Source organism: Ctenocephalides felis, unplaced genomic scaffold, assembly GCF_003426905.1.
Source record: "Ctenocephalides felis isolate EL2017-DRISC unplaced genomic scaffold, ASM342690v1 CF-g0.4_SCAFFOLD_03573, whole genome shotgun sequence".
Lineage (NCBI taxonomy): Eukaryota > Metazoa > Arthropoda > Insecta > Siphonaptera > Pulicidae > Ctenocephalides > Ctenocephalides felis.
The window spans coordinates 1,683,145-1,705,565 of record NW_020539727.1 but is presented as its reverse complement, the minus strand read 5'-3'; the positions used below and the strand labels follow the sequence as shown (position 1 = coordinate 1,705,565).

Below are 22,421 nucleotides of genomic sequence, written 5' to 3'. Positions count from 1 at the left end.
AACGATTGGCCAAAAAATTAGATTGAAAATTAGAATGTGGGAATACATAATTATAACATATAATTTATATGTTAAATATATATTTCAAAATTTAATATATATTGTTGTGCATTCCTCCTATAATTTAATAGTATGGTGGACATCAACAAAAATAATACATCATGAGAGCATATCAAATATGGTGGCGGATTTTACTAACATCAGCATTTTTATACTTGAACAAACTCACAGGTGGAATCTACCCATTACGTTTAAAGCATTTTTAGATACATTGACAGCATCTTCAAAATGTAACCTCAAAAATGTAGTTTTAGTAATCATCTTTTAATTCTGCGTCTTCAACGTCTATGTATTTCTGAATAATTCATGCAAATTTTATGTAATAAAGTAAATTCAAAGTTATTATGAAATATGTGTATGTGAAAATTGGGAAAAAGCATTAAAATCTTTCTAATATTTGGAGCTGCGGAAAAATCTAGCTAACATAAAATAAAAAATAATAAAAAAATAAAATCTTCCTAAGAGTATACAGTGATACCCCGCCTTACGAGCTTAATTCGCTCCGCAAGCACGATCGCTTGTCGAAATGTTCGTATGTTGAAGCATTTTTTTTCCATATAAATATATTGAAATGCTATTAATTCGTTCCAGCACAGTTTTTTTTATTAATAATAAAAATAAATGAAACATTTATTGCTAAGATCAAATACATATTATGCAAAAACATACTAAGTTATTTAATAAAAATGACTAAATTATCATACTAGTTTTTGAGCTAAAAAAAACCTATAAAATAAGTATTATTAACTTCCCGAAGGAGAAGGTTGTTTTCATAAAAAAATCCGATTCGCTAATTTTATGTTTTCTCGACGTTTCAAGTCATTCTGAATCGAATGAGACCAATTTTGGAAAAAATATGTGTTCGCGAGTGTGTTTGTGAAAAAATTTTTTGCCGTAAATCGGTGTTTTCTCAAAAACGGCTGGACCGATTTCAAAATTTTAAAAGCCATTCGATGTATCGCGATGAGGACTAGCGTTTGTTAGTTTTGTGCGACGATTTTAGCCCGCAATTCTGAATCGATTTTGAAAATTCAAAAACCGTTCGATAGATATTGGTTGGGAATCATGCTGATTAGTTTTTGGTAAAGATCGACCGGGTCGTTTTCTTGTAATAAAGTGTTATAAAATTTTTTTTCGACGATTTTTATGAATTTTTTTTTGGTAGCATACTACCAACTCGATTTAAAATAATCAAAAACTGTTCGAAAGATATTAGCTGGGATTGACACTGCTTAGTTTTAGGTGAAAATCTACCGAACCGTTTACTGGTATAATTAACTGTTAAAAATAAATATAAGCCGATTTTTATGGAACATTTTTTGGCGATATATATCATGGTGTGATAAAACTTACTGAAATATTACGGCCTTACAACAAGTAGTTTAATCTCAAAAATTCAAAGTTTGAGAAAATGAGTAGTTTTTTTGACGTTTGTTAAAATTGAAATTGGACGATTTACTTGATATAACGATAGAGTACTTGGTCTTAATGAACATACTAAACCATTAAAGTCAATTTCAATTATATGTAATAAATCCACTCGGAATACTTTTAATCACACATAAATTAATATTTCTTTATTGATTAAGTCGATTATTTACACATGTCGCAAAGTTCGTGTAAACAAAATACCAATACCAACTAGTTTTTTTTTCAATTCATTATGGTATTGCAAAAATGCAACGAGACACGTCTCGTCAAACAACTCTGATCCATCAGCTGCATCATATTCGGGGTAATTCTTACCCACGAACTCTTCAACTTTGCCCCACATTGCACAAGCAAATACATGACATAACTTCGTAACTTCGGCAGTTCTATCTCGAAAAACACGTATGACGAGACGCTCGTAAGGCGGGGTACCACTGTATGTGAATATAGCCCAGTTATGTATGTAAAATGTTCATAATACTATAAGGAAATTGAAGACAAAGAAGAGTGAAGAGTTATATAAAGGTAATCTCATTATAATAGATATTATGTTAATGAAATATTCAAATAAAATGTATATATATAAAATATGAAAACTGTTTTCATAATCTCTCATACCGGGCACCTCTGTCTGACTGAGATATGAAAATGATGTATATATATATAAATAAATAAAAAAATAAATATTTAAAAAAAAAGTGCTATATCTGTTTCTGCTCCTACAAATAGTTGATATATGAAAATCTTGAATTACTAGAAAATTTTATTCATGTAATAAATGTTATAATATTAAAATGTATTTAAAACCACACACAAGCATAATTTATATATGTATAATGACATATACATACAAACTTCCTTAAAATTTAATTAGTAATTATGCAATAATTATTTGTCATTTATAAACCTATAAATGATTAATATAAATACAGTTCAATTAATACGCGCTCACAATATTCTCATGTGGCGAATCATATATAAATAGTTATTTTTACGATAGTCAACCGCGATTTTCGATTGGCGTTGTTTTTAAAGTTTTTCCGGATATCAGCGTAATGAATTGTTCAGGAATTGGAAGCTCAACCTGGAAAGCAAAAAATTAATAATATTATTCAATTAATATCTTTGTATTAATCGTTACAATTACAAAATCGTTATAACCGCACAATAACATCTTTTCAATTATCATGTGGAATTAATCTACTTAATGACAATTTCTAATGCCTGATGAAACTATACATTTTGTGCACTCATTAATATGAGATTTAAATTCTTTTTTATCTTATTTTTAGCCATAAAGTATTAAATTATGAATTGTTTATTGATTTAAAACTTCTTTAGGCGCGAGTAGGGTGTAAATCTATAAAAATGCAACGGAAGAGCGTCACACTCGAGTCGAGTGCCAATGATTCATTCACGGTAGGCAAATGATACCAGTATGACTCCAGGTCTAAACTGATTTTATGATCGGTGAGGTCGTTTTGTTTATTGAAAAGGTAGTTGCGTAATAAATAACAGACGCAGTTACCTATTCAATGAACAAAACGACTTCGCCGACCATAAAAACCGCTCAGACCTCGAGTCATATACTGGTGTTTTCGTGGAGAAAGCTGTTTCAACAGTGTGGCCTTTTGTTGGTGTGCAATTGCGATACAACCCGTTGTTCCATTTTTACACAAATTAAATCTAAGTTTAATTCTGACCGCCTCAGGAACTTAATCTATCAGATAAATTACTCTAATTGCGAAATTTTTTATATCGGAAAAACTAGTCAAAACCTGAGTAAATGTCGCCTTCATCGACATAAAAATTCCTCTAAAAGTACCAAACAATTCAAAACTATGTTAACCGAGCATATAAATAATCTAAATCATAACATGGATTTTTTCAACCCAAAAATTTTATATTTTGAAGAGAACGTAATTAAAAGAAGATTCGCTGAGGAGTTGTTTTTGCAATTGCATAATGACAGGGTCATAAACAAACGTTTCGATAACACGGACATGGGTTTTAAATATACTTCTAAAAACTTTCATACTATTTTTTATTGATGTAACGCCCGACTTTTAAACTTAAATAATATATATATATATATATATATATATATATATATATATATGTGTGTGTGTGTGTGTGTGTGTGTGTGTGTGAATAAAGCATTAGAACACAAACCATGTCTCCATCTCGATCTGAAACATGATCTAGAAGAACAACATTCATCTCACTGGATTTTGCACTGACAATCTGCACAGTGTCTGCAGATTGAGATCCCAGGAACATTTGGCAACCATCAGTTTTGTCAATAGATATTGTCGGAACTGTTCCTAGAACCTGCAAAAAATTAAAAAAATACCATTAATATAACCATTGATCTAAGAACGAAACTGATAAATAACAGAACATAATTTTATTAGATTATTCATAATACAATTATTTAAATAATTTGTTATACATATATCAATATAAATTTTTGGTTATCAAAAGTAATAGGAATTATTAATTTGTAATATTAAGTATTTTGTTTAATGATTTTCATCAAACAGTTTCATTTCATGATTTATTGCTTATTAATTATAGGTATATATAATATTTAAGTTTAAAACCATTTCGATAATTTAGTCCACCTAAATTGGCAATAAGAAATAAATAAATAATATAATTAAGATATATGAATATGATAAATACATATAGGTAATGTTGAACTATTTAAAGTTTGAATCCCTTTTTGAAATAAAATATAGAGTCAGCATCTATGAGTATATATTGTATAAACCAACTGTATGTAAAAAAAGGTATCATTTTAAAAATACATCATACCTGCATCTTTACACTTTGGCAATTAACAAATTCGCAACTCGATACAACACTATCAAAGACCAGGGAGCACTTCTTGCAAGAATCCATCACAATCGAGTTCAATTTTCCATTAACTACCAGCGTAGAGTTTTCACATTTGAACATATACACAACATTGTTCATTTCGACATCTTGGACTTTGAGTGTTGAGTTATTTTTTTGGTGTTCCTAAAATTAATAATATTTTTATATAAATACATGAGTACATATTTACATATTTATATTGTATGTTTCAAATATTATAGTAAATATGAATAAGCAATTAAGTCCTAATAGAAGTTTTTTTTTGCAATGTCATTATCATATAAAATGTTAGTTGATATGATTATGACATTGCTTATCTGGATTCAAAATTAATAAAAATTTACTCCTTCGATTATTTAAATCAAAGCCTACAAATAAAATGAATAAGTGTCATAAAAGAAATTGCAACAATATAGTAATAATTAAAATAATAATAAATTGTAATTATCTGGCGATTTGAGAATAAAGCTAGACTGGAGAAAAAACAGAAGGCATAGAAATCTTTTCTAAAATTTAAGTAGTTCACTTCCCAAAAAATTAAGTAGTTCACCTCCCAATTCAAGGTTTGCCTCAAGGTTTTATAAATTTAATAATGCAATAGAAACCCACACTTTGAATTATTTTAGACTGATTCATTTAAATTTTTATACTCACAATAATCCATTTCTTGCCGTCCCTTTTGAATACTGGTTCACTTTCTTTTATAGCAACTTTAGTAATTGATGGTTTTTCTACAAAAAAATAAATTGAGAATTATTTAAATAACGTCATACTATATCTAGCTCACTAACAATAAGAGTATATATGAAGCAAATTAGTTCCAATTTAGATTAAGTGTGTCATGAATTTAAATACATAAACAAAAAAGGGTATCAAAAATATCGATGCCTAATTTAATTTGCATTGAATTGCAAATTGCTGATTTTTAATTAGCAAGACTAAATTAACTCAAAATATTAATAAAAGCATTTCAAATCACAATTGTTAAACTAAATAAAGAAAATTTATGAAAAAGCTCTCTAAAATATTCTACAGTTAACTTTGTTAATTTTAATATTTTTTAGCATAAAAGAAGTTCAGTTTTTAATGATATTTTTATCTCTCAATAATGTGTAAGTTTCATTTCTTCTTATTTAAGTCTGCTAATAATACTCGTCGTTGTTGATAACTTTCATATTTTTCTAAATTATTAATTTTAATATAATTAACATATAGTTCAATTTATCAATTTTATAAAATTTAAATATAAAATTCTTAATATATTGCACAAATGATATATCTTAAAGTGCAATGTGCAAACAGGTACAATATTAAAATAAAACAGTATTTATATTTCTCAGCCAATTCATCCTTTATATTTCTCTAAAGCTAATTTATCAAATTTAAAAAGAAGGAATATTCAAAAGAAATATGTATACGTTTCGACACTTGATATGAGCCATCACTCAACAAACTAAACTAAACTAAACTAATTACAAGAAATTATACAATCAACATTAAAAATTGTTGAGACATTTTTCTAAACTATATTGCAAAAATATTCAAACCATTTCAGAAAAATAAAATTATCATTAATACTATAGAATAATATAATTAAATATAATTAGGAAATGAGTAGCTGAGAGTATCGAAGCATATAACAAAAAATTAGCAATATGTAATTCATTTGTGTCTTTCCATTCGATGAATGGGCTGCTAAATATATTATCAAAATAATACATATTATAGTAAAATATATATGATAAAGCTGTTCTTGGACATCCAGCCAATAATTAAGCAATTTTAGTGATCTTTATTGTCAAACTTTTCGGGTACTGAATTGACCCATCTTCAATGCATACAAATAATTTGAAAAAAAAAAAACAGAAAAAACACAAAAAATATGATACACCAATTAATATCACAACAACTTTTCTAATAAATACTAAATTAATAAAAAGAAAATAACTGAAAAGAAAAGCTCTTCTCATCGAGACATGTTTTACATTAAGTAAAATTTGGTTTACTTGTTAAACAAATTGCAAATGAAAAACATGTCTCAATGAGAAGAGCTTTGTGAATCTTCTCATATATTTTATTTTTATTTTTATTAATTTAACATTAGAAAAGTTGTGATATTAATTGGTATATTATATTTTTTTGTGCTTTTCTGTGTTTTTTTTTTTAATTATTTGTATGCATTGAAGATGGGTCAAATCAGAACCCAAAACGTTTGACAATAAAAACATTTTTATTCACTAAAAGTGTTTTATTATTGGATGGATGCCCAAGAACAACTCTATCATAATCTGAAAATTCCTCTCACTTTATATATATATATATATATATATATATATATATATATATATATATATATATGTATATAAATATTGTGTACATGTGTTTGTAAAATTAGGAATGCATGCACGATACAGACTAAAAAACATATGCAATTAATTTACCTGACATATTAGCTTTAACGAATGGAGTAGGGCCTTGGCGTAGTGTCGGATTTTTGTGTGTTTGCATATCAGAAGTGACTTTCTTCAATGCTGGTTTTGGGATAAAACAAAAATATATATTGAACTACATCAGTTGTAAAGGATTTTACATTCTCAAGGTATGATTTAACAAGAAATGTAATTTAATCTCATGCAGTTTTGGTTTCAGTTTGAACTTATATTTAATATGCAAAAATTTAAGATTTGGGTTTTAAAGAACTTTGGTTACAATCTGTGGTGACCACACAGCTATTATTTTATAAAACATTTAGTATCGATACATTTTTTCAAATCATATTGATAAAAACATTTATGTAAACAGTACATTCAACAAATATAAACACAGCCTAGTGTTTTAAATTTCACTAAGGATTAAGATATCAATATTGCAATAATTTACATATTAAATTCTGTCAATCAATCAATTAATAAAAATATTTTCACAGTGTTTTATATGCTTTACCTGAGTGTGAAATAAAATATAAATTAAGTATTTCCCATTATGTGAAATAAGTTGAACTAATAAGGAACTTTGAGTAACCAGATTATATTTTAAATTATACTCTTTTATATTAAATTCAATAAACTAAATGTAATTATTATAGAATAACAGCCAATAATAATGATTACAGTGATTTAACAAATGTATAATTGATAAGAACTATCATACAAAATTAATTTTAAAGACTTTTTAAGATTTGTTTTACAAACAACGGCAACATCATTATGCATAACTAGCAACTTTCTAGGAAATCTTTTGATTTGTGAACACAATTGTCACTTATAATTTCATGACATCAAAAAAATATAAAATTGCAAGTTATTAAAAAGTAGGATTTAGTTGTGTTGTCTAGTTTTTCCAATTATAACAACACTTTTGTTAAAAGTTTGGTAGCAAAAATATAGCGTTTTAAAGATAAATACTTACATCTAGTTATGCCTTCTCCTTGATTTATTTCAGCAAACAAAGCACTACGATCTTTGCCATCTGCAACATTTATTATATATTTTTATAAAACAAAATAAATAAATAGTAATTATTTATAAACAGTTGTACTCACAATAAAAAAAAAAATGGTAACAAGAAATTATATGTTTTAGACAGGCAGAAAGAAAAGAACTCATGAGATACAAATTTATCACAAAAAAAAAACGAAGAATCATGTTCATCTTTAGTGAATAAACATAAAATGAGAGTAAAATGAATGGAAAAATGGTGAATTCTTTCAGTTTTAAAATAATTAAAAATGTATAAAAAAGCTGGTTTGTACATAACAGTTCCTGAAGAAAGAGACATCTTGTAAACCCGAAGCGAATAAAATATTTATAAACAAAAAATTAAATTATTTCACAAAAAATAAAAACCTCAAAGGTTTACAACATATTTCGTAAAATAGTAGTATTTTCTATTTGTAATTAATTACATGTATAACACATAGTTTCTTTTAACTTCCCGTGGGGTATGTTATAATAATCGAAAATAATTTTTTTTATTTATCTTTACGTTTCAAAAGTTTCTAAACATTTTGGCATATCGTATAAACAATACATGATGTGTGTGTGTGTATGTTCGGATACAAATTTTCGTCGACGATTTCGGGAACACGGTTCAATTGATTTGAATGATTCAAAATAATTCGATTCGACAAGGTATCCAGCCGTTTCGAAAATACGGGGCAAAAAGTTTTTAAGAGAACGGAGGGTCCCGATTTCAATAATTCAATATTACTCGTCTTGTCAACATGAAAAACCGGTTAAATTTTTGGGAAGGCAGGTCCAGCGGTTTCGAAGATCCAATAAAAAAGTAAAAAAAATGCCATCAAGCGGTCAAAAATTATCATTAGACATATGCACATCAAATCATCAGATATTTTATAGGAATTTTAATAATAAGTATAAATTTTGTTTACATTTCTATTGGTTCCGTAACATTATCTATCCGTTAGATGCGGCGCTTACGCGCTTCATTATTTCATCTCTACGCAGCTAAATCAGCGCGAATGCTTAGAAAAAAGCGCAAAATTTCCAAATTATTTCAAAATGTAAGAAAAAATATTTTTTTCAAAAAGTCAATTTTATCCAAAAATTTCAAAATTTTCAAAAATCAAATTTGTTAAAAGTTTTAATTTTTAATTTTATATAAATGTATTTCTAATTTTACTTATATGAAAACTTACCGTCAATGTCAGGGAGTGGAGAAAATACATCTGCGGGTGGTGGTGGTGGTGGAGGAAGAGGACCAGCTGCGCCTTTCTTTCCTAGAAAGGAAAAAAAGATGAAACATGTACTTATATATAACTGTCGTATCAAACTAATTATATAGCATTAAGTGAAAAATTATATGTATTCCACATTTAAAATGGATTAAATAACTATACCAGAACAAGATAAATTAACCCTTACTGAAAATTACACAGGTTCTCATAATAAAAAAGCTTTATTGTTATTGTTAAAGTTTGTATATCAGCAACGTTTTCGAGGAAGAACTTTAGGCATGTTAATTTTTTGGTGTGTGGTCTTTGGTGCTTTTTCGGTTAGAGTATGGGCCACCTAGAAAGTGGTTGCTTTCATTAGTGCGCAGCCAACTTGTTTTTTCATTGCCAGGCATGCTTAATAACCGCAAAAACGTCTGGCAAATTACTTTTATGTTTTTTCACCCTTAATCAACATAATATTAAAATTACAGACGGACTAATATGATTTGAATTTAAAAATATATATATATATATATATATATATATATATATTTAGCAGCGCCCAAAATGTCTGGCAACAAAAATGTAAGTCTGGTGAACCTAAAGTCAAAACTAGTGGGGCGCATGGCATCGTGCCTTAAGGCAAATTGCTGGAACTTCCCGTACCAAAAATTTTTTTTTTTTTTGAAAAGATTAACATTTTTAAAAAAATTTACTCTAAAAAAAATAGATTTTTGAGGAACTATATAAATTTTTGACAAAAACTTACTTTTTGTTGAAAAATTTATTTTGAAATATTTTGGAAATTCTGAACTTTTTTTCAAAGCAATCGTACTGCTTTAATGCATAGAGACTAAATGTCGCTGTCTAACGCATAAGCATTGGTACGGAACCCATAGGAATGTAAACAAAATTTTTACTTATTGTTAAAATCTCTATAAAATATCTGATAATTTGATGTGCATATGTCTAATGTCTAAAGGTGCGTCCACACCTAACGAACGAACACGAACGAACATAAAAGAACGTACCAGAACGAACAGCAACAGCATAGTGTGGACGCCACAACGATCACGAACGAACATAAACAAACATGGCGAGCAATGTTCCGCAACTTGTCGGTACATCAAAGGGAATTGTTCGTTCATGTTTGAACTCGTATGTGCAGTGTGGACGTTACCACGAATGTAGACAAATATTTTTCTTTTTTGATATTAAAATGTGCAGTCCTGCATTAGTTTATGTTGTGTTTATTATAAGATACTGCTGTTATTGACAAATTTTGTAAATTTGATGACTTTAAATAATTTTGTTCTTTCCCGCCACTTTAAATAATAAATCTGACGTTTCACGGTACATCCTCGAACAAAAAGATTCAAGCCCTCACTGCTTTGAGGCGTTTGTTTGGAATTTTTCGCGTTCGTTCGTGTTCCTGTTCGTTCTTCTTTGTATTTTCTTGTTCGACATGTTCGTTCGTGTTCGTTCGTTAGGTGTGGACGCACCTTAATGATTATTGTTGACCGCCAAATGTTATTTTTTTTTATTTTTTTTACTAGATCTTTGAAACCGCTAGACTTATTTTCATGAAAATTTGATCAAATCTTCATCTTGATAATGCAAGTAAAATGTTTTTGAATTATACAAATCGGACGCTCCGTTCTCTTAAAAACTGAGTTACCGTTTTTGGCCCTTTTTGCCCCATATCTTCGGAACGGACCTGCCTTTGACAAAAACTAATCAGCACGTCTCCTTATCAATACGAATCGAATGTTTTTTGAATTATTCAAATTGCTTCATCCCGGTTCCCGAAATCGTCGACGAAAATTTGTATCTGAACACACACAAATGCACGCACACACACACACACATACACACACATACATCAATTTTCTCTAAGGTATGCCAATATATTCACAAACCTTTGAAACGTAAAGATATATAAAAATTTTCATTTTCGATTTTTTTGCGATTACTATGACTTACCCTACGGAAAGTTAATTATAAATAAATCAATTTATCATCTCCAGAACATTAACAATCGTCATTTCATTTCGAATCAAATTTCAAAAAAAAAATAGTTGCCTAATTTGCACAAAATTGAAAAAGTGCTCCCGCATAGTCACAGTCTAAACTATATTTACAAATAATTCTAAACTATAACTATTATTTGCAAATAATTCTGTGCGACATTTTCACTTATACTGTGCTTAGCTTGGCGGCATTTTCACATTTTTCAATAATTTTCACAAAATTGGAAAAGTGCCCCAATACATAAACTTAGACTGTGCTTAGCTTGGGTGATTTTTTGAATTTTTAATCCAAAATTACAAAAAAAAATTTTTGAAAAAAAAATTAGAAACAAAAATTTTTTTTTTCCAAAATCATTTATTTTGTTGAAACAAGCAGAAAGTTCTTTAAGTCATTTAAATCGGACACTTAGTTCTCTCAAAAACTGCCATTTTTTAACATTTAGCTCTGTATTTCCGGAACCGCTCGGCCCACCTTTGCCAAAAACTAACCAGCACATCTCCCTATCAATAGGAATCGAATGTTTTTTAAACCATTCAAATCGGTTGATCCGTTCCCTCAAAAACTCGCTTTCTATTTTCTGCACTCTTTGCTCCATATCTCCGTAACGGCTGGACCTGCCTTTGCCAAAAACTAATCAGCACATCTCCCTATCAATAGGAATCGAATGTTTTTTAAACCATTCAAATCGGTTGATCCGTGCGCCCGAAAACGTGGACGAAAAAAAGCGGACATACAAAACACACACACACACACACATCCATTTTTTCTGAAGTATGCCAAAATGTTCAGAAACCTTCAAAACGTCGAGAAATGTAAAAATTTTTGATTTCGATTTTTGGACGATTACTATAACTTACCCTACGGGAAGTTAAAAATAAAAATTGAACTGAATTAAATAGTTTCAAAATTTTGAAATCGCACTGTACGAGTTGGCAGCGTACTAATAAACGCAACCACTTCCAGCTGCCAGATGGCCCATACTCTAACCAGAAGAGCACCAAGAACCACATACCAACAAATCAGCCTTCCCAAACTTCTTGTTTTGAAAACGTTGCTGCCTCCTATACGATATGTTTTCCAATGCTGAACACAAATTGTGATCAAAATTTTGGAGTCCAAACTGAAAAAAAACGACAAAGTCTCCGGTTTGGTAATTCTTCTGCATGATCCAGCATCAGTCTGCAAACATATTCTTAAATGACGCAAATAAGTTTGCAGATTACCTAGGGGCAATAGAAATTAAATATGTTTGCAAATTGCTGCTAGATTCTACAAAAAGAAGCTCAATAAAAATGAATAAAAAGCATTGTAGAAATCAGTTTCCCAGGACAATTGAAAAAAGAAGGACTAGGAAACGACAAATTATAAGTTTTAATCATCATCTTGTAGCATTATTAGATCGGGGATTTTGTTCTTAATTTTATTCCGTTTTTTGCAGGTTGACCACTAATTTTGACTTCAGATCCGAGTTAAAAAGTACATTGGAAACCATATGACGCAATACAGGCAAGTTTTTATTTTGTGGACCTATGTTATCATTGTATTACCTACTCATAACTATGTATATCATATATTAGGAACTTACCTCCCCATACTAATCCGGTGGTATGAATGTCCTTTACATATTTCCTTAATTCTTCTAATACTTCCAACCACGTTCTGACCCATTCCCTATGATCTTCACTAGATTTGTCAGTAAGTCCTTTTTTCTCTTTCAAGACACGGTCAGTGTAAAAACGTCCAGCATCATGCATTTCTTTCACATGCACAGCAGGTGTAGGCGACTAAAAAATAATAAATAATTGTTAAAGAAAATAATATCACCAAGAAAAAAAGTTAGTCTTAAAATATGATTTCTAAGTCAAATTTCCTATTATTTAATCATATTAATTTAGAAATACGATTTTCTGTGTTTAAAGAATGAATAAATGGCATTGCTGTTCGACATCGGGCTGAAATCAACGAAAATCAAACAAAAATGCAATTTACTAATAAGCAGAACTAGCCCATAGCTCGTTTCAGATTTTGACGAAACTTTTAAACTTAGCGTAATAGTAGATTTTATGCCCAAATCTGATAAAATATTAGAAGCCTATAGAAAAATTATAAAAATTAACTAAAGTTTGCATTTTATCAACATGTGCTACATATATCTTATACTTTCTAAACGTTCTAAAAGTGGTTTTTTAAAGTGTGGTTGTCAACTGTAATAACAAACCTAATGTATGGAACAAGGAACGACATATTTGCTCGACATAAATTCTAATTAAAATCGGTAAAGTAAGCTTATAATATTTTTAGTATGTTATTTCAGACTACAAAATCTATTGTTATACAAAGTTTCACCATAATCATCAAAAAAAATTCAACATTTAAATACCATGGAACGGTCTGACCCATCATTACCAAGAACTAATCAACGCTATTCCCCACCAATACTTTTCAAACAGTTTTTGAATTTATAAAACTGATTCATGATTTTCAAGCGTTGATGAAAAAATTTACCTTTTTTGCCAATTACAAAAAAAAAAGAGCGTCGCCCAAAATTTTAAACGTTTTCAAATATATTATTACAAATACTGTAACTTTCATTGTTTTACTATCTTGTTATATCTGAGCAAATCAAATGTAAATCATAAATCAATTTATCTCCAGAACACTAACTTTCGTCATTTCATTTCGAATTCAATTTCAAAAAAATAGTTGCCTAATTTACACAAAATTGAAAAAGTATAATCACAGTCTAATGTGCATTTGCAAATAATTCTGTGCGACATTTTCACTTATACTGTGCTTAGCTTGGCGGCATTTGCACATTTTTCAATACTTTTCACAAAATTGGAAAAGTGCTCCTGTACATAAACAGTCTAAACGCACTTGTGTAAACATTTGTACCAGAGTGGCGCTTAGACTGTGCTTAGCCTGGGTCATTTTTGAATTTTTAATCCAAAATTACAAAAATATTTTATGGAAAATAAAAAAAGATGTAATAATTTTTTATCCTCAAAAGCAATTGTTTTGTCAATACAAGTAGAAAGTTTTTTAGATCATTCAAATCGGACGCTTAGTTCACTCAAAAACTGCCATTTTTGCACATTTAGCTCTGTATCTTCGAAATGGCGGGACCTGTCTTTGCCAAAAACTAATCACCTCTTCTCCCAATCATTATAAATTGAATGCTTTTTAGATCATTCAAATCCGATACTCCGTTCTCTCAAAAACCCGATTTGTATTTTCTGCACTCTGCTCCGTATCTCCGTAACGGCTGTACCTGCCTTTGCCAAAAACTAATCAGCACATCTCCCTATCAATAGGGGTCGAACATTTTTTAACCCATTCAAATCGGCTGATCCGTGCGCCCGAAAACTTGGACGAAAAAATGCGGACATACAAAACACACACACATCCATTTTTTCTTAGGTATGCCAAAATGTTCAAAAACCTTCAAAACATCGAGAAATGCAAAAATTTTCATTTTCGATTTTCGGCCCATTACTATAACTACCCTACGGAAAGTTAATAAACGCAATAGAATTCTACAATTTATGATACAAAAACAGCTGTTTTTTAGATTACGATAATAAAAATGTATGTCGAAAAATTCCCATACCACTGATATTAGTTAAATGTAACAGGATATGGTTTTTACTATTCTTAATATTACGGTAAACAATAGTAAGTAAAGGTGAAGTTGCTTGAATCGTACGCCTGTAACGAAATAATGCTAACATATAATACTTTATTAAAGATTATTTTTTCGTATTTATCAAAAAGAATCTAGATCTCTTTGCACAGGTTCATAAGCTGCATGGACTTCAAAGTTAGAAATTAAAACAAATAATATGACCGAAATAAAATCTGCCATTTAAATAAGCCTTATCAGTTATCAAACATATAACAAACGCTTGTAAGCAAAAATGTCAGGATCATATTTAGTCATAACATCCTTATTAATCAACTTGAGAAAAAGCTCACATTCTCATTTTCACAAATTCGGACAGTCGACTTTACATTCTACTTACATTCTAAATGTAAGTAATTACTTACTTAACTAAATAGTTCTATTTAGCAATGTAATTTTTAATTATGAGACTAAATATAGCTTGGGTATAACTCAGGCAGTGGTATGTCTTAAGCAACTTCATCCTATCTAGTCGTTGACAGACAGATTTTCAAGATTTTATTTGGATATCTAATGTATTATCTAATCAAATATGAACGTGATTGAATTATATTACCAACATAAAATTGTTTACCAATATTATAAATTGTTTACCAATTTATCAATACGCATAAATAGTCAAGAACTAATAAGAGACAATAGAAATTGAAACAATAGATATTAACATTTGTTATCAAACGGCCAATTAAACGAAAGCAATTTGAGTTTATATATTTTACCGGTGTAGTGTTTAATTATAATTCCATAATTAATAATATGCATGTTAATAAAACAATAGCTGAAATATGATTAGTTTTCTTATTGTTCTTATTTACTCACAATGCAAACCCATCCGAGTGCGACAATGCTCTCGCTAATCGCCGCTAAATGATTCACGAAGTTCGATGAACGATGCTTTTCTCGAAATTCTTGAGCCGCTAATATCTGGAATAACAAACATGAGCAATATAAATAAAACGAAATAGATTCAGATAGTTTGCATATATTTAGAGGAAATACGGTCAAAATACCATACAATAACAAAATGACATATCGGCCTTATTTAAAATTTGGCTAATTTTAGTAACGTTCAAAAACCATAATCACTCAGATGTTCAAACAGTTCAAACGAGTATCACTCCTTCCCAAGTTTATTTTGAAGGTAGTTTTCTCATAATTTTTGGAGACTTAGTTATTGTTATTTGTAATTATTTTTATTCAATAAACTTATGCAGTATAGTAATTGCAAAAAATTGAAATAGAAATTTTTTATATACCTTTACGTTTCAAAAGTTTCTGAACATTTTAGCATACCTTAAAAAAATGGATGTATGTGTGTGCACGCGTGTGTGTATGAATGTGCGGATACAATTTTTGGTCGACGATTTCGAGAACACGGATCAAATGATTTGAATAATTCAAAAAAACATTTGATTCCTATTGATAAGGAGACGTGCTAATTAGTTTTTGGCACAAACAGGTATAGCCTTTCCGAAGATACGGGAAGAAAGTGACAAAAATGGTAATTCAGTCTTTAAGAAAACGGAGCTTCTGATTTGAATGTTTCAAAAACATTTTATTTGTATTGACGAAATGAAAACCTGATAAAATTTTTGGGAAGGCAGGTCTAGCGGTTTCGGATGTACAATAAAAAGAGCAAAAAAATACGCCATTGGGCAAACAAAAATGATCATTTACCAGATATTTTAAAAATAAGAATAAATGTTGTTTACATTGCTGTGGTTTCCGTACGGTAAAGTATGAAAAAAATAAAAATTTTAAAAAAGTAATTTTTTTTCAAAAAATTTAAAATTCTCAAAAATCAATTTTTTAGTGCTAGAAAAATTACAACTTAAAAAATTTTATTGGTACAGGAAGTTCCAGGCAATTTGATTTTCCGTACCGTAATCAAAAATCTTGGTACAAAACCCAAAAAATTTACACAAAATGGGTACACATTATTAAAATCTCTATTTTTGTTCGCCAAATGACATTTTTTTAACTTATTTTTATCGAGAGTCCATAACCGCTGGACCTGCCTTCCCAAAAATTTAATCAGTTCTTAATCTTGTCAATACAAGTAAAATGTTCTTTGAATTATTAAAATCGGAAGCTCCATTCTCCTAAAAACTGAGTTTACGTTTTTGTCACTTTTTGCCCCGTATCTTCGGAATGGCTTGATACGATTCGAATGTTTTTTTTTAATTATTCAAATCAGTTGATAGGTGTTCCCGAAATCGTCGACGAAATTTTGTATCCGCACACACACACACGCATACACACATCCATTTTTTTCTAAGATATGCCAAAACATTCAGAAACCTCTAAAACGTAAAGATAAATAATAATTTTCATTTTCGATTTTTTTGCGATTACTATAACTTACCTAACGTGAAGTTAAAATCCTTTCAAAAGACATCCGTTGGGAATAGTGCTAATAAGTTTTTGATAAAGATCGTTCGGGCTCTAGCTTCGTAACTAATTGTAATTGTATTACGATTTTGATAAATGGTCTCAATAATTCTAAAATATTAGAATACGCCTATGCAAAGTGGTTTAATGATAAAAAAAATAAAATAACCAATTACATCAAAATTTCAAACTTCCTTCATGGCAATTTTAAAAGCAGCTGAATCGCATTTATAATGATTAATTAAATTATTTGCACATATCGGACAGTTTTGCAACTTGTCTTTGATGAACTGATATAACATTAAAGTAAATTTAGTCTGTTAAGTCTTATTATGTTATTTCAATAATGATTACGAATGCATACACCGAAAATACCGTAGACTCATTAATCTGAAGTACCGTTTTTGGCATCATGTACGCTTTCTGTTGTAGGAGAAACAAGCAACATTTTACGGAAATGTTGCACCAATATCTACATAATTCGAATGTGATATTGTAATAAAATCCTGCAGTCATATAAAAACGCTAACAAATATTTTGCGACTTTTTAGTAATATATCATGGCTTTTTTGTATGTTCCTAATACTGATAAGCAATCAGAACTAGGTGTTCTTCAAGCTGTGGTAAACGTTATTTATTGTTTAGAAAGATTATTAGAAGGCAATTCAGTGACTGCTCTTGTTAGATAAAATATATTTATTTTCTACTTTTAGCAAAAAACCCTCTATCGAATATATCTTCACTTAAAAATCCATTCTGATCTATATTGTTAAAAATCATATGATCACACAACAGAGGCTCTTACCACTGCACCACGCCCAAATATATAGTGATTAAAATGTTAAAAATTTTCCATCATGGGAATTTAAATAATAATAATATAATTAGAGTCATTATTGTGTCTACTAACTAGTTTGAAATATGTCATTGTTTATAACAATCACAAGAATTATATATTAAAGACATTAATATTGGGTTGTTCGGAAAGTAACTTCGTTTTTATAATAAATTATAATATAATTATAATAAATTATGTATTGGCAGTTTTTTTTTATAATTTTATTTGGACAGCGATCAGAACTCAGGGGTTCTATGAGCTGTTGTGATCAATATCTTACAAACTACGTTTGTTTTATTACAGATAGCAACCCAAACAGTTGTCACATCTCTGCATGATATTTTTTTTATTACAATCTCTGTAATAGGGCAAGTATATGGTGCAACAATGCCGGGTAAGGGCTATTTTCACTTGGAAACATATTGCTATTTATATTTTCAAGTGAAAATCGTTGTGACTGTTGCCTGTCAACAGGCTGCTCGAAGTGGGTATCGAACCCGGGACCTCTGAAACAAGTCCCGTCGCTCTTAACCGCTTACCTACGGGCGAGCCCATTGGCAGTTTTGATGGAACATCTTTTGTCATATTTCTGGTATTAGCATAATTCCGAGAACATAAATATTTTGGTCGTTATTGGCAAAAAACTGATCAAAGTGCTTTTTGACATGCTGATTTGAGGTAAAGGTATTGCCGTCTAAAAATTATTTTATTGGCCGGAACAAATAATGGTCCGATGATGGCAGGTCTGGAGAATATGATAAATGTAACATTGGGTCCCACCATTCAAGCTACAGAAGCTTTTGGCGATTGACCAAACTTATGTGAGGTCTTGCGTCGTCCTGATGCAGGACTATACCTTGCTTGTGGGTTAATTCTGATATCAGACAGCCTATGACATAGGGCATCTGAATTAACCGTTATGTTATCCTGGAAAAGGTGAAAAATTAACAACTCCTTTAATCACTTTACAGGCAAATTTCAGCTTTGCACCTGTTTTGAGCAGGTTTTTCTTTTTTCGTTTCATGTATTGCATTGTATTCTTTACATCGCATTTGATATTCCTAGTGACAATTCGTTTCAAAACCTGTTAATTTTCAGGACTTTTCAGAGGCGAATTGTGGAAGCCAGTGCGACGACACCCGTTTCTTTCTATTATTGTTAATCACCGGTTTGCACCAACTAATGCCTTTCTCGCGTCTTTATCAGTTTCAACTGTACTTCTTGAATTTGGTGCATCTTTGACATCAAATTACCAGGAATGAAGTTTAGCAAACCAGTTTTGGCACTGTCGTACTTTTAACACGTCATTTCCGTACACATCGGTCAATTTCATTTTGACTTTTAATAGAATTTTTACCTTTTTTATAGCAAAAGAGTAGAATATGTCGAAAATGCTGATTAATTCTTTCCGTATTCAAAGTGACACCATCCAAAAACTACTGCATGTAATTGATTAGCTTTTTATATACAAGCTTTAAAATATGAGTTTTCAAATCATATAATAATAATTGGGCAAAAGTATGAGGTTAGGATCAAAAAAATATATTGTTAAATTCTGGTGGTAAAAAAACGAAGTGACTTTTCGAACAACCTTATACTTTTCAGCAAAATAATGACAACGTCATTATGCATAATAAAGCAGTATTTATGCTATCCAGTTACAACTTTCACAGAAATCTTTTCATTTGTAAATACAATTACCACTGATAATGTCATGAGATTAAAGATAAAAATAGTAACTTATTTAAAAATCGAAAAGGCATCTAGACTGCCAAATAACATACCAACTAACAATTTGGTCAAACTGTTGGTAGAAAAAATAAATAGCATAATAAAAAATTAAGAGAGTCGAAGAGGAGCAATTTGTACTACACTGTAGCTTTCACAATAAATATATTTAATTCAAAAACTAGTTGGTATTGGTATTTTGCCTTGAGGCAAGTTACATGAACTTCCCGTCAGTACCATTCCCAACTAATATTTTTCGAACAGTTCTTGATTTTTTAAAATCGGTTCGGTAGAATGAGCTTAAATGTGGACGAAAAGTTTAACAATTATTTCAAATTACAAAGAAACGGCTTGGCAGATCGTCGCACATAACTGAAAACCGATAGTCCTCATCGAAATACATCAAATGGCTTTTAAATTTCTGAAATCGGTTCAGGCATTTTTGAGTAAACGTCGATGAAAGGTCTAATTTTGACAAATGCCAAAAAAAACGATACCAATTTTTGCAAACTTTGACGAATTTTCAAAGTTAAACCAATTGTCGTAGGGCCGTAATATTTTAGTATCTATAAATCTAGAAGACTATAGTATCTACCGTTAAAAAAATAATAATAAAAATTGTCGTAAAATTTTTTTTAACACTTTATTACAAGAAAACGGCCCGGCCGATCTTTACCAAAAACTAATCAGCACGATTCCCAATCAATATCTTTCGAACGGTTTTTGAATTTTCATAGTCAGTTCAGTATTGCGGGCTAAAACGCGGACGAAAAATTTCTCACTTTTCTGCTATTTATAAAGAAACGTCTCGGCCAATCGTCCGGCAAAGCTGACAAACGATAGTCCTCGTCGAGATACATCGAATGGCTTTTAAATGTTTGAAATCGGACTAGCCGTTTTCGAGAAAACGTCGATTTACGGCAAAAAATCTGTTCACATACACACACACACACATACTTTTTCCAAATTTGATCTCATTCGATTCAGAATGGATGATTGAAACGTCGAGAAAACATAAAATTAGCGAATCGGATTTTTTGAAGAAAACAAACTTCTCCTTCGTGAAGTTAATTATAATAGATACTAGTGGAATTTTTAAGTGATTTATCAAATTACTAAAAAACCAAATGAAACTAACAAGTAAGTTAGTCATTACCTGTTGGCTGGTCGGTTGCAATAGTTGTTGTAAGACATCAGGAGCAGGTTGTGATGCAGTGCTTGCAGTTGTGATAAACGCTAATTGTGCCCTGAATTATAGAAATAGAAGAATATAAAAAATATAATTCATATTGCAGAATTCAATCCTACAAGAAAATGTTAGATATCTAAAAAAAGCAAACATGTCCAAAAATAAATGAATCAACTTCATTACATAATAGTAAATATGACTAGCTAGCTCTACATGCAGTTGACTGATATCAACATCAGTAAAAGCTTGCTATAAAAATTTATAGAAAAATTATTTAGAATAATAAAAACGTCAACAATCTATTTTCGCGATTATTTAAATGGTACTTCATACTAACTTGAAGGCATTCTCCACAAAAACAGTTTGCTGCGCAACATCTCCGCCAATACTTTTTGAAAGGCTCAAAAATTTGGCCAAAGGGCCTGCAACAATATCTTCATAGCGAGCGACACTCATTTTTGGAAGGCTTTTCTTGGATCAAGCGCTGATGAATCTGTAACATACAATTATAAGATTATAAAATATAATTATACAATTTATACAATTCAACAATGAAACATAACGTATGACACGCTATGCGCCATATTAAACAAGCAAACGCATAAAGCGGAAACACACGTCCATACAAGTAACTAAAGCCCTTTTCGAACTATTACGATTTTGAAGAGTTAGCCATTAAAACTCTCAACACGTTGACTGCGGTATAACTAGTTGCTTCTACTATGCTGATAATTTTGGGGATAGATTGAAAGTAAATGAGGCACTGAGGAAAGCCGCACCAGGAAAGAAGGAAAGGATGTCAACACCCGCATTCAACGTGTTAACTGAATTATGGATTCAATAAATGCTAAAAATATGTATATTTAATATATATATGCCCTTTTCTAACTGTAACAATTTTTGACAAAACTTAGCAATTGTAAAAAATTATACGACTTGAATGTTTAATTTGTGGGTTTAAAAATTGGTAAAATAATCGACATGCAGGAATTTAATGCTAGAAGAAGAAATAAATCTGAAATTTAATTTGATTATAATGATATTTTTTTTGTTTTCATTAAATAACTAGTTGTATCTTCAGACCATTGAAAACATAAATTATTCAAGAATTTTACAGTTCATCTTTAACTGTAAGAAATGAAAAATGTTATTATATTCGAACTCAGAACTTGAGAGTTTTATAAACTGTTGTGAAATGGACTACGCAGATTTTAAGAAGACAACTCAATGGTTGCCCCATCTTCATTTGATGTATTTTAGAAGCATTCAAATACTGATTGTTTTTTTAACTTTCCGTAGGGTAAGTTATTGTAACCGTCCAAAAATCGAAATTGCATATCTTCTAAATTTTTGCATATCTTCATGTTTTGAAGATTTCTGAACATTTTGGCATACCTTAGAAAACATGAATGTGTAGTATGTTTTGTGTGTCCGCAATTTTTCGGCCACGTTTCTGGCGCACGGTTCAAACGATTTGAATGGTTCAAAGAACATTCCAATCCTATTGATCGGGAAG

At 30.0% G+C, this 22,421-nt stretch overlaps 1 protein-coding gene across 1 annotated transcript; it reads right to left on the bottom strand.

The window, feature by feature from the left end:
• Window positions 1-2,436: 2,436 nt before the first annotated feature.
• On the bottom strand, window positions 2,437-21,392 carry LOC113389150 (adenylyl cyclase-associated protein 1-like). The gene is made up of 11 exons (XM_026626203.1): window positions 21,243-21,392; window positions 20,873-20,963; window positions 15,579-15,683; window positions 12,663-12,861; window positions 9,029-9,109; window positions 7,780-7,839; window positions 6,813-6,902; window positions 5,026-5,102; window positions 4,309-4,515; window positions 3,664-3,822; window positions 2,437-2,575 (listed from the first exon to the last, which is right to left on the bottom strand). The coding sequence occupies exons 1-11, from the start codon at window positions 21,359-21,361 to the stop codon at window positions 2,492-2,494; spliced, it is 1,272 nt and encodes a 423-aa protein (XP_026481988.1). The 5' UTR covers window positions 21,362-21,392; the 3' UTR covers window positions 2,437-2,491.
• Between the last annotated feature and the right edge of the window lie 1,029 nt (window positions 21,393-22,421).